Here is a 13246-nt window from a genome sequence, read left to right as displayed (position 1 = left end):
GACTGATCTGCTGGGGATGGGGAGAGGCCATACCCCATGCTAGCACTGCCACAACCAGGTTGACTAGCACACGGACGTAACACTAGCTAAAAAATGCATTAAAAGTTGTAGCTCTGCTCTCTGTGCACAAACACAGTATTCTAATATTTCTAAAACACTGAATCAAACTTGACCTGGTAAGACTACCTGTTACCTGTTGCTAGCTCAAAGCCATCGTCATGGTCGCTGCAGTTCTACTGAAACCAGAAAACTGAAGTTCATTTCAGAGCGCACAGACAAAACAGAGAGAGGGATGTAAAACCTCAGACTCATTATACAGGATTACAGCAACACTCTTGAACTGAAAGTCACTAGTTTTTAGAAAATAAATATGGGTCGGTAACTCGATCTAGCAACACAGTCATATGGAAACACTAGACAGCAGAACTGTTCAACGGGAATATGCAATTTGATTGGTTGGTTGACACTAGTGTCACATTAGGCTGGCTAAAAGCAGAGATGAAACAGAAAAACAGCAGTTGAAAAAAAGACAGACGTCTCTTTCACCTGTTTGAGTTCACCCACAAGGCAGAGGAGTGAAATATAATTTTCCAGGATAACTAAAGCTTTTTTAGGAAATTTTTCTCATTTTTCATGACTGGAAAATTGGCTCAACATTTTCCAGGTTTACCAGGACGCATGGGAACCCCAACTCTAGTTTAAAACCCTATATTTGAAAACCTGATCCCAGTTAAAAACCCTTATTTGTCCTTAGTTTAAAACCCTACTTTGAAACCTTAACCCTAGTTTAAGCAAGGTTTGTGCACTGGTGACTCTATACAGGTGTAAAACCATGGCCCGGCGGCCAGATGTGGACCGCCACATCTTTCTATGTGGCCCACGAAAGCAAATCATTTGTCACCTTTCATGAATAACTGAACAAAATATTATCCTTGACTTCTGATTTCAAAACTAGTAATCTGACCATCCGCTTGTTGTGTATATGTATTAATTCGATGAGACAAATATTTATTTTGGTTTCACCCTCATAACAGTCCCTAGAGGTAAACTTTAACTACAAAGAGGCCCTGAGCTAGTCTAACAGCACAGGGTAGTAACACATAATCACAAACATACACACACACTCAACGTGCATGGCACCTAGAAAGCGCCACCTTTTCAGTTGTGTGTTATCATCATGGATAAAAAGGCATTTGAAGAGCAGTACTTTATTCAGAATTACCCCTTTTCATCTCACCACAAATAATCAACATTTCTCCAAAGTCAATTTCAATCAATCATTCATCATTCACTTATTGGATATGAAGTTCACACACAAAAAAAGGACAACATGGAAAATGTAATAATAAAGATGAAGAAGAAGAAAGGACGGTGCATATGAATGGGGCATTTACATGTGAACATGCCAGATTATAGCCATCAGATAATTTTAATCTGCAGCTCCTTGTCAGGTTGTAACATTTTAAATACAAATTCAATTTCAAAATAGGGTGAGTCAAGACACATACAATACACAATACAAATAAAGAGATCATTTGTTCATTCAGCAGTACATTTCTGCACCATTTTAAATGTAAATTCATAAACGAGATCATATCAAGTTTAATTAATCACTGCTATTCTCACCAGCACAATCGTGCCTCTTAGCGTTAGCTTTACTTGGGAATCTTTGACCACAAACTGAGCAGGAAAAAGGTTTCTCGCCAGTGTGGGTTCTTGTGTGACATGTTAAGGTTTTCTTCTCAGAGAAACTTCGACCACAAACTGAGCAGCTAAAAGGCTTCTTGCCAGTGTGGGTTCTTGTGTGGATTTTTAAATTTCCTTTCTCAGAGAAACTCTGGCCACAAATTGAGCATGCAAAAGGTTTGTCACCAGTGTGGATTATTGTGTGTTGTTTTAAGTTTCCCTTCTGAGAGAAACTCTGGCCACAAATTGAGCATGCAAAAGGTTTGTCACCAGTGTGGGTTCTTGTGTGTTTTGTTAAGCTTCCCTTCTCAGAGAAACTCTGGCCACAAATTGAGCAGGCAAAGGGTTTCTCACCAGTGTGGGTTCTTGTGTGTATTTTCAAGCTTCCCTTCTCAGAGAAACTCTGGCCACAAATTGAGCAGGCAAAAGGTTTCTCACCAGTGTGGGTTCTTGTGTGTATTTTTAAGCTTCCCCTCTGAGAGAAACTCTGGCCACAAATTGAGCATGCAAAAGGTTTATCACCAGTGTGGGTTCTTATGTGTCTTTTTAAGCTTCCTTTCTCAGAGAAACTTCGACCACAAACTGAGCAGCTAAAAGGCTTCTCACCAGTGTGGGTTCTTGCGTGGTTTTTCAAGATTGCACTCCAAGCAAATTTTTGACCACAAACTGAGCAGACAAAAGGTTTCTCACCAGTGTGGGTTCTTGTGTGACATGTTAAGGTTTTCTTCTCAGAGAATTTTAGGCCACAGACTGAGCAGACAAAAGGCTTCTCACCAGTGTGGCCAATCATATGTTTTTTCAATGTATTCTTGTAGCCAAAAGTTTTTCCACACTGAGAACATTTCCAACGTTTGCCGTCAGTGTGACATGTCACATCACCATCAGACTGTTCGTCATCAGTGGGAGAAGAGAGTGACGTGTCTTCACCATTTGACGTTGAAGCTAATGGGCTGTCTGCTTGTGATCCTCCACAGTGGTCTTCATCACCTTTTGTTGTCATTTGTTGTCTTGAGCTGCTGCATGGAGGTTCCGCCCATTTGTTTTCTTCATGATGACCTTCACCTTCAGTCTTCAAATGGACACCAGTCAACAGCAACTCTGTGAAATCCTCCTCCTTTTTGATGCATGGTAGCAGCTGCTCCTCTGTTTTTATGTTGGGAGACTGTAGCTGCTCTTCTTTAACTGGAAGAGGCTCCAAGTCCTCCACCTCCTCTTTTATGCCAGGGTACTCTGGCTCCAGCCCCTCAGGGCAAAGGTATCTTTCACTGACATCTATGGGACAAGATACACATGGTTTGATTAAAGTCAGTTTGTTGAGACTTTGGTGTTATGTATTATGTTTTATATTTAAGATTTTCAGATGGGCCACATGAGTGAAAGAATAAAAGCTGGTAAATGTTGCGGTTCGTCTGTATTTCGTTGCAGAAATCACTTAACAAAACTCTGCAACCTCTGTAACACTGATTGTTCCGGACATAAAAAATAAAAATAATCCAGTATGACACTGCGTATGCTACTAAGATGCTGGCCAGTAAGCTTTTCATTTATTCAATTTATGGTAAAACCAAACAAAAACAACAACATTGAATATTAGGGATGAATACATCAATTTCAGAAAACAGGTTGATCATTGATTGACTTGATTTTTCACACGTCCATTCATTAGTAAAAGTCCAGATTTTACTAGAAGAAAAGTCTAATGGGAATGTATAGAAATATGTTTTGGGAATGTATAGAAATATGCTTGACGTATGCTAACAACTTACTGCATGTAAAATATTTTATGATGAACTAATACAAACATGTTGTGGAGTTATGGTGTGAGACAAGTTTCAACTCAGAATACATGTTGATCAACATGACATAAGAAACTGATATTGTAGGAAACAACAGAAAATTGTACATACCCATTTGCACAAGCATTTACAGCTTGAGAGAGAGAGAGAGCGAGAGCGAGAGCGAGACTGCTTTTTGTAGTGTACAAGTGACAGTGGTGTGAATTGAACAAGTAGTTCTGACAAATTCGATTCTGATCAGATATGTACCAAAGCGACTGAGAAAAACTGTAAGCGTCACGTCACACCGTGGCCGGATGAAGATTCCTTTCAAAAATAAATACAGACATATTGTTGAAAAGTATTGCCGACACAAGTGACAAACCTGCGGTGTTTAACACAACTCGAGGCTGCTTGCAATCAGCGTCCAGCAGTTGACGTTGTCGTTCGTTCTCCTGTTGTGCTCCACAAAGCTCTTCTTCGTACGTGACGTTCATCTTGCACACGTTTTCCCACGATATTCACTATTCACTACACTTTGTGTTCAGACTTGACGTCTGCTAAGCCAACTTGACAAAATTAACGCGAGGTGAAGTTAGTTTTAGGTCGGATAATGGACAGACATCGCGTTTTGGCTAGCAAGCTAAGGTAAGCTAAACAATGCCGAGAAATTTCGACGACTGTTGTCTGAAACGAATTTAACTGGACACGAAATGTAGCAATTATGACTGATTTCAATAAAGTAGTGACTGACGCACAGTGTCGATGTTTATGTTTGTTCAGTATGAATCCAGGATAAATTATTTAGTGGAGGGCGTGTGGCTACGTAATAGCAGCTTGGGATGGAGTTTCTTCTGTCACGTGAAATCTACGGCAACTCCACTTAGACAAATCTCCTGCCACAATCACACGCAAACACAAAAAAATAAAATAAAAATTAAGGAAATGACACGTGTAATACTAGATTCATTTTGAGAGTTCCTGTTGGAGTTACTTTCATTTATCGGAGAACAGCAAGACCAGTGTACGAGTATAAAACTATGCATCAGAAATCTTGAGTTGGAGAGATTATAATTAACTCGCTGTAAATCGCTAGGGTAATAAAAATATGTAAGTCTTTGTGCATTATAACATTTAACTTGACTCTCATTTAAGAGAATAATGATTATACGTAACCTGTCAATGTTTATCATTACAGCACCAGTGTAAGATACATTGGTAGCTGTAAACACTCATGCAGATATTAAAAGTGCATGCATTCTTCTAAATTATGCATGCATGTATTCCATACTCTTAGATTGAATTTTAAAGATGTAAGATATATGTTCTTTATGTTGAGTTAATCTTAGAGAGTAATAAATGTTTGTTTTTTTGTGTGTCTTGATCAGTGAAAAAACCCCAACAATATATGATCGTCACTCCATACAATATGTTGTGCTGAGATGACTTGAATTGCTTGAACAAAGTAATGTTTTGACCCGCTTTTTTGGTGATGCAACTTGAGTTGCTTGATTTAACTTCACATTAACTTGGGACTTGCTTAAGACTTGATAGTTGCGACTTGAGACTTGGTTGTAACTTGCACATAATGTGACCTAACATCCGGTGAACAGCTTGTTTTGTGGAAAACACTACTTCACCTTTTATTTTTATGCAGGATCGTGAGTGGTCGGCGGTAACAATGAATACACAGAGACTTGATATGCTTTGCTAGAGCAACTGTGTCTTTTATTCCCCGCAAACAGCAATCAACATTTATACTGTGCTAGGATAATCGTACGTTTTATCCCCCGCAAACAGTAATCAACACCTGCGCTGTGCTAGAATGATTATACCTTTCATTCCCCGCAAACAGCAACAATCACAACTCGATTTGCTAGAATTATTGTACCTTTTATTCCCCGCAAACAGCAATAATCACAACTTGCTTTGCTAGAATTATTGTACCTTTTATTCCCCGCAAACAGTAATCAACACCTGCGCTGTGCTAGAATGATTATACCTTTCATTCCCCGCAAACAGCAACAATCACAACTCAATTTGTTAGAATTATTGTACCTTTTATTCCCCGCAAACAGCAATAATCACAACTTGCTTTGCTAGAATTATTGTACCTTTTATTCCCCGCAAACAGCAATCAATACACTACAACGTTCAGCAGCATAATATGATCATCAGCGCTTACCTTGACACTAGACCGGGGAGCCTACGGTCCGGGTGAAGAGAGCGGCAACAACGGCTGGGCAATCGTACATGTTCCACAGCTGACTCCGTCCGGACCGTGTGCCGCTCCGTCTTTTATTCGTTAGCAAAAAGTTGTGAGCGTGAGAAACCGGGCTGTCCAAGCCCTCTCCCAGACACTCTCGAAAACATGTTTGCGAAGCAGGGAAGGCTGTAGTATAAACAAGGTATTCACTCCCAGGCTGATTCCGCCCTTTATTTACAAATTTCCATTTGTGTAGTTCTAGCACCCTCTGGTGGCTAGTTTTTTAGTGCAGTTTAATTTTCACAAGGTATGTTTTGGCACTTCTATGCTTAAAATCCACGCTAATGGTCAGATGAAGGGGAACGTGATATGCTTGTGAACAGAGTCAATATGTGGAGGAACTCAATAAGTGCGTGCATTAGCAAGTAAGTGCCTCAATATTAAGCGTTATTAGTTCAGGGTGTATATTTACCATCCATCCTTCCATTTTCTTAACCGCTTGTCCTCACAAGGGTCGCGGGATGCGCTGGAGCCTATCCCAGCTGACTTCGGGCAGTAGGCGGGATACACCCTGAACTGGTTGCCTGCCAAACGCAGGGCACACAGAGACCAACAACCATCCACACTCACAATCACACCTATGGAAAATTTGGAGTGTTCATTTAACCTGCCATGCATGTCTTTGGAATGTGGGAGGAAACCGGAGTACCCGGAGAAAACTCACGCAAGCAGGAGAACATGTAAACTCGACCCAGGAAGGCCGAAGCCTGGACTCGATCTCACGTCCTCTGCACTGGGAGGCGGTTAGCACGTGCTAACCAGCCTCAAATCAAACATGCGAATCAAATATATGACTATATATATATATATATATATATATATATATATATATATATATATATATATATATATATATATATATATATATATATATATATATATATATATATATATATATATATATATATATATATATATATATATATATATATATATATATATATATATATATAAAAAATAGTACAATTAATACATACTGCATGTAATTATGTGCCTTACCTTATGTCTTGATTGATAGTCAAGTCCAAAGTTCTGGGGAGTCAGGTTAATTTCAACATTTATCGACAGTGTATAAACAGCTTGTTTTCACCTCACAATGTAATACATGAAGTAAGATACATAACATAGAATTCTCTGTATCATGGAGAAAATATAAACACAGGCAGTGTTCATTATGATATTGCATAGGAATTAACATTGTGTGCATAACAGGTCTACAGTAATTGTGGTGCGGATAAGGTGATGCAGGAATTTTGTTCCATAGTCTGTGTGGATGGCTCTTAAAATAGCCTTTTTGTGTGAGTGTGTGTGGGTGTGTGTGTGCGTGCGTGTGTGTGTGGTCGAATTGGTGACTTCAAAATGAGAAAATAAAAATTACATTAAAAAATATGTTATGAAAAATACATTTAAGACAAAATATTGTAAATACAGCAATGAATTAATGCTAATCCTAAAAAATATATATATATTAAATCAAATATAACCTCTAGTCAAAATGACCCGAATCTGACCTAAAAATAACAAATTCTCAGGTAAAACGAAAACATGAAAAAAGGTTATATCAAAAAACCTAAATATAAATAGACATATTTGTTCTTGATTTGATTTTGGATTTTTATCTTTATCTCGAACAAGTACAATAAAAGCAAACAAAGAAGCTCATACAAGTGTTCGGTTCGAGAAGGGGCAGAAGGAAGCCAAAGCTAATCTTGTCCCCCTCCCATTCAAATCATTAGGCTATCGCTAACACATTCTTTGCGTGTCCGTGTCTCTTTTGGTCATTGGATATTTGTTTGAAAACAGATATTAAAAATAGGAAAACGACTCGTTATTTGATTTTAGTTTTAAAATAGATTGAAATACAGCTTGATTTTCTCGTTTGGCTGTCTGGAATGGATAAGGATAAGTCTAATTACAGTTTTATTTTCAATTTTTATTTCAGAAACTAAAATAGGATATGGCAGGAGACCCAAATTGAAAAACGGGCCGTATAGGAAGTTGTCAGCGTGAGCATTTCTCATGCTGGCCAGGAGATGGCGACAGAGTGGCTCCATCATCAACATCCTAAATTCCATAAACGCAAAGTACACACTTAGAGAAAACTTTTGGTAAACCTTTGTCGGTAAAAATAAATAAAGAAAAACCTTTGTCGGTAAAAATAAATAAAGAAATTAAAAAAAAGAAAAAAGAAAGAAAGAAAAAAGAAATATAATTTAATTTAAAAACAAGCTAAAATAAATAAACATCGTCAACCTTGAACATGTCACTATCGTCAAATTATTGTCAGTCTTAAGAGGTACCACCATTTTTTTGTCCAATTTGACGATAGTAACATGTTCAAGGTTGACGATTAGCATCACAGATATCTTCAAACTTGTAAGCGGCCATTTGGGCAACATTTTCTGACATTCTCAACTACCACTTTAAGTTTGGTAATGACTGCATTCTCAGGGTTTGACTCGCAAGTTTGTAGCATGTCAGAAAATGGGCAAAAAAATGCTCCCCTCAAAAAGAGGTCTAAACTTGAGGGGCCCAGCAAAATGGCCCCAAATGGACGGTTGGGCCCCACAACTCTGTGAAATCCCGAAATGTTGGCCCCACTATGTAACAAAAACAATACCACACACACGCACGCACGCACGCACGCACGCACGCACACACACACACACACACACACACACACACACACACACACGTTTCCAGTTTTCACACATTTCTAGTCTTTATATCTTAGTGGGGCATTAAGGTCATTGTCTGCAGATATTAGTGGCTTCTATGATTTATCCTTGATTACTAAAGAAATATAGGGGATTTACATTCAAAGACCCATCATGTACATCAATCAATCAACTATTTAAAACATTTAAAAGATCCACAAGGGAAACCAAAGTGTTGTATAAAAAAAACAAGAACAAATAGTTAAAAGGAAAAATAAAATAAAACATTTAAAATGAAATAAATACAATAAAAAACAAGTTCATGCCAGTATGCCGGTTATAAATATCATACCAGATAAGCTACTGAGTTGAAGGCCAGAGAAAAATAATGTGCTCTTAGGCGTGATTTAAAAACTGGGAGCGAGGAGGCCTGTCTGACACTTAGCAGTAGTTGATTCCACAGCTTGGGAGCAGCGATCATGAACCCTCTCCTCTGTCCCTAAGCTTCTGCCTTGTTTTGGGAACTGACAAAAACAAGTGATCAGCAGATCTTAGGGATTGGGTTGGGCAGTAAGGGTGAAGCAGCTCTGACAAATAACAAGTTCTTAAAATGTATCCTGTAATGCGCAAGGAGCCAATAAAGAGATGTTAAAATAGGGGTAATGTGCCTACGGGTCAGGTTAAGCAGATGAGCAGCAAAATTTTGCACAAGCTACAGGCGGGCAAGAGCAGTCTGACTGATACCTGCATCCAAAGCATTACAGTAATCTAAACGAGTTGTAATAAAAGCATGAATTAACTTATCCAAGTCAGATCTTGATAAGATTGGCTTCACTTTGAATATTTAGCGGAACTGATAAAAACTTTTCTGTACAAAAAAACTAATCTGTTTCTCAAATTTAAAATCTGAGTCAAACTTGACCCCCAAATTAATAACACAGTCCCTGAGAAAAAGGTGCCTATGGACCAAGGTCTATATTCGGAGAGGGACAACAACTTGGTCCAAACAACAACACTTCTGTCTTATCTTTGTTCAAACTCAGGAAATTAAAAGAAAGCCAGGATTTAATATCATTTGGGAGGCAGTGAGTTGTTGGACTGTGCCAAGGGAAAATAGATCTTGCAATCATCAGCATAAAAATGAAATGAAATACCATGTTTCATAAAAATAGAACCAAGGGGCAGCTGTTGACATTTTGGTGTTTCAATTTAATTATAACTGTTTTGATTTTAGTTATTACTGTTTAGATGTAGTCATAACTGTATTAACTTACTCAGTAAAGCTTGATGAGTGTACTAAATGTGACGGAACGTTTGAAGATTCTGTCTTCCTCTTATCTGAGGAAGAGAATGTGTTAAAAAGGTTTCCTGTGTAAAGCTGTGTTTGATCTGTGGATATGTCTGTGCTGTCACAATTTATGCTCATGTTTAAAGGACCTTGTCTGGTTCCACATCAATGGGCCAGTATCTGGGTTTAAACTCAATGTGTTTTAATGATATGCTGTAAAAATATAAAAGTCTAATCTGCTTCCTTCTGTCGTCATGTGTATTGAACTCAGGACTGGGAGAAAAGGTGGGGTCTTAAAGAAGTAGGGGCTGTATCCTGTGGAGGGGTGAAGGAGGCGTTGTAATACTTTTTCAAGATAGTATAAGAATACTGGGAGTCCGCTGAAAGAACACGCAAGCGAGGAGCAGTTTGTGCTTTTATAAACCCGCTGTGTCCAGAATATTCTGCAAAATAAATCCTTCGAAGGAAACCTGATTCACCGATCTCCAGTCTGATTTCTGATCTACGAACACGCGGATCGTTTTCCAAATAAATAAATATAAGAGGGCCAAGAATTGATCTACAGTATCAAATGCAGCAGACAAATCTAGGAGTGCCAAAACAACAAACTTCTGTTGATAAAAATATATAATTTGATACTCTCAAGACAGCAGATTCTGTTCTATGGAGGGCTTTAAACCAGGACTGAAAAAGTTCAGTGGTACTATTTTCTTACAGGAATGGTAACAACTAAAAGTAAAAAACCTTCTCTAATATTTTAGAAATATAAGAAAGATTTGAAATAGGCCCAAAATTACAGCAGAGAGAGGAGTCGAGGCCAGTTTTTTTTTTTTTTTTTTTAACAGTAAAGGTTGTTCTACTGCATGTTTAAATTCACCTGGTACTGTACAGTAAAAAGGCTACAATTCATATTTTCAAGGACACGTAGACTAATGGTGTCAAATACCTCGTTAAATAAACGAGGAGGAATGGGAGAACCTGAACGCTCCATATGACTAATTATATTCTTCAATTATGAGAAGGACACTGGCTCAAATAGAACAAAAACAGACAACTAGTGCAAAGGAACAGAAAGGTCATGGGAAGGCTAGGCTATACCGGCTCCAGTTAATACAATTTTGTCTGTAAAAAACTGAAGGAATTTTTCACATATGGTATTTCATTTATATAGCACTTTTCCACCTTACAAGGTGCTCAAAGCGCATTACATTCGAATACCCGCTCACCAACTGATGACGAAGTATCAGGTGGAACTGGGGATTCAGTATCTTGCTCAAGGATACTACAACATGGTCACAATGCTTCTCGGATTTCTTTTGATAACTTAGCAGGCTCTCTTTAAAAATACCAAAATAAATTTGTAGTCTGTGTTCCATATGGACCAGCCACAAACTGCACAAAATTAAAAGAGTCAATAGTATTTCAGAAACTCCTGGAGATGTGCTCATCAGGACAACAGATGTGAATGTTAAAATCCCAAGAATAAGAACACAATCATATTTAGGTAGAATTTCAGTTCAGAAAAGTCACGCTGACTATAGTTGTATGAAAACAAGTGCATGCATGTTCGAATAACTATAATGCAATTTAACCTGTCTGAGGATGCGTCGTAAATTCAATTAACTAGGCTTTAGAGCAATTTGGAGTCTGCTTTATTCTTCTAAGCTCACCTCTCTTTTTGTTGTGTTTCAGTTTTGTAGGGGTTGGGGTTTTGTTTTATTTTGGTGGCTTTGTTGTGTGTCTTGTGTTCCTGTGTGTTTCCCCTGTCTCGTTATGTCTGATTACATCCACATGTGTGTCTTTCCCCTTCCCAGTGTGTTTGACTAATCAGTGCCCTCACTCTATTGTGTTTCCCAGGTGTTTCTCATTAGTGTTGGTGTATTTAGTCTGTGGTCTTTGTCCAGTCGGTGTGGGATCATTGTTGATGTCAGGTGTTGATGTCAGGTGTTGATGTCAGGTGTTGATGTCAGGTGTTGATGTCAGGTGTTGATGTCAGGTGTTGATGTCAGGTGTTGATGTCAGGTGTTGATGTCAGGTGTTGATGTCAGGTGTTGATGTCAGAGCTACGTTTTGGAACATTGAAATGATCAAGTCGGTTGGAAAAATTGATTCACAAAAATAATTGATCTTTTGGAATGTTCGAAAACACCTTTCCATAGCGACATTTTCAAATTTAAGTTAAAATAATTTTATTGTTTGTTTTCATTCTGCTTTAATCTTCTAAACTCACCTCTCTTTTTGTCGTGTTCCAGTTTAGTAGGAGTTGGGGTTTTGTTTTATTTTGGTGGCTTTGCTGTGTGTCTTGTGTTCCTGTGTGTTTCCCCTGTCTCGTTATGTCTGATTACATCCATCTGTGTGTCTTTCCCCTTCCCAGTTTGTTTGACTAATCAGTGCCCTCACCCTATTGTGTTTCTCATTAGTGTTGGTGTATTTAGTCTGTTGTCTTTGTCCAGTCGGTGTGAGATCATTGTTTATGTCAGGTTTTGATAACAGAGCTACATTTTGGAACATTGAAATGATCAAATAATTTGGAACAATTGTTTCAGAAAAAGAATAGATCTTTTGGAATGTTCAAAACACCTCTCCACAGCGACATCTGGTGGCCAATTCTAAAATATCACATACAAACATTTAAGTGTTGCCACCTCCCCAGTAAGGAAAGTACCTATTGGCTGTCATCACCTAATTTACACAACTGGCAATCGGCATATATTGTAATTGTAATGGATGTCATAAGAGAGATAAATAATATCATGGGAAAGAAAAATTAAATAACCCCCACCCCCTCAAAGTATCAATGAGCTTTTTGCTGCTGATTATTGGTTTGTTTTTATTTTAGCCTTGAAAATAGATAATTTCTCAACATGACTTTAATGCTTTGACCCACATTACCATCACATTTAATCAAAAACTTGTACATTTCAAAGGCTTATTTATTTGCCCGCCCGCACACACGCACACCTACCACACACACACGCACACGCACACGCACACGCACACACCCACACCCCCCCACACCCCCCCCCCACACGCACACGCACACGCACACACACACACACGCACACCCCCACACAAACGTAGCCTCCTGGGAGGGACTCGAATCCCGAAGGCAAACCGCCCAGAGCCTTTTTTCCCCTTTCTTTTTTGCAACGACATCTGTTTTGACAAAGCAGAGAGGAAAAGAATGACCTGCAAAAATATAGCGCATTGACCTGGAATTGAAGCAGGTCCCCTTCGTAGAGGTCTAACCACATCACAGAACAAGTGCGATACCACTGAACCAACCCCAGCACTCATTGGCCTTTTGACATTTTATCATTTAGCAAGATGAATCAGCAGCTAGGGCATGTTTAGGATGACATGATCAATATGGTCACGTGACGTTTTGAATCAGTTGGAGGTTTAATGGAACACGGGATGCAGAGGACAACTAGTAAGCTTTTTTGTAGGTTTTGACATGAGTGTTACACACTCTTTTACAGTAGGTGGCTGAATGCACATATGCGTTGCTTGCAATGCGCCAATACAGTTAATTGTACTCAGTAAAAAAACTATATTCAGGACCACTCAACAG

At 38.6% G+C, this 13246-nt stretch overlaps 1 protein-coding gene and 1 pseudogene across 1 annotated transcript; both read right to left on the bottom strand.

Annotated features, from left to right (window-relative positions):
* Positions 1-13246, bottom strand: part of LOC147164218 (uncharacterized) — a 244729-nt pseudogene that overhangs the window by 200784 nt on the left and 30699 nt on the right.
* On the bottom strand, positions 1199-4305 carry LOC147164219 (uncharacterized). The gene is made up of 2 exons (XM_086091000.1): positions 3847-4305; positions 1199-2958 (listed from the first exon to the last, which is right to left on the bottom strand). Exons 1-2 carry the CDS (start codon positions 3956-3958, stop codon positions 1607-1609), a joined length of 1464 nt encoding a protein of 487 aa, XP_085947126.1. The 5' UTR covers positions 3959-4305; the 3' UTR covers positions 1199-1606.

This window comes from Leptonotus elevatus, chromosome 12 (genome assembly GCF_054856555.1).
Source record: "Leptonotus elevatus isolate MCC_2025b chromosome 12, RoL_Lele_1.0, whole genome shotgun sequence".
Classification (NCBI taxonomy): domain Eukaryota; kingdom Metazoa; phylum Chordata; class Actinopteri; order Syngnathiformes; family Syngnathidae; genus Leptonotus; species Leptonotus elevatus.
This window is presented reverse-complemented; position numbering and strand designations above follow the sequence as displayed.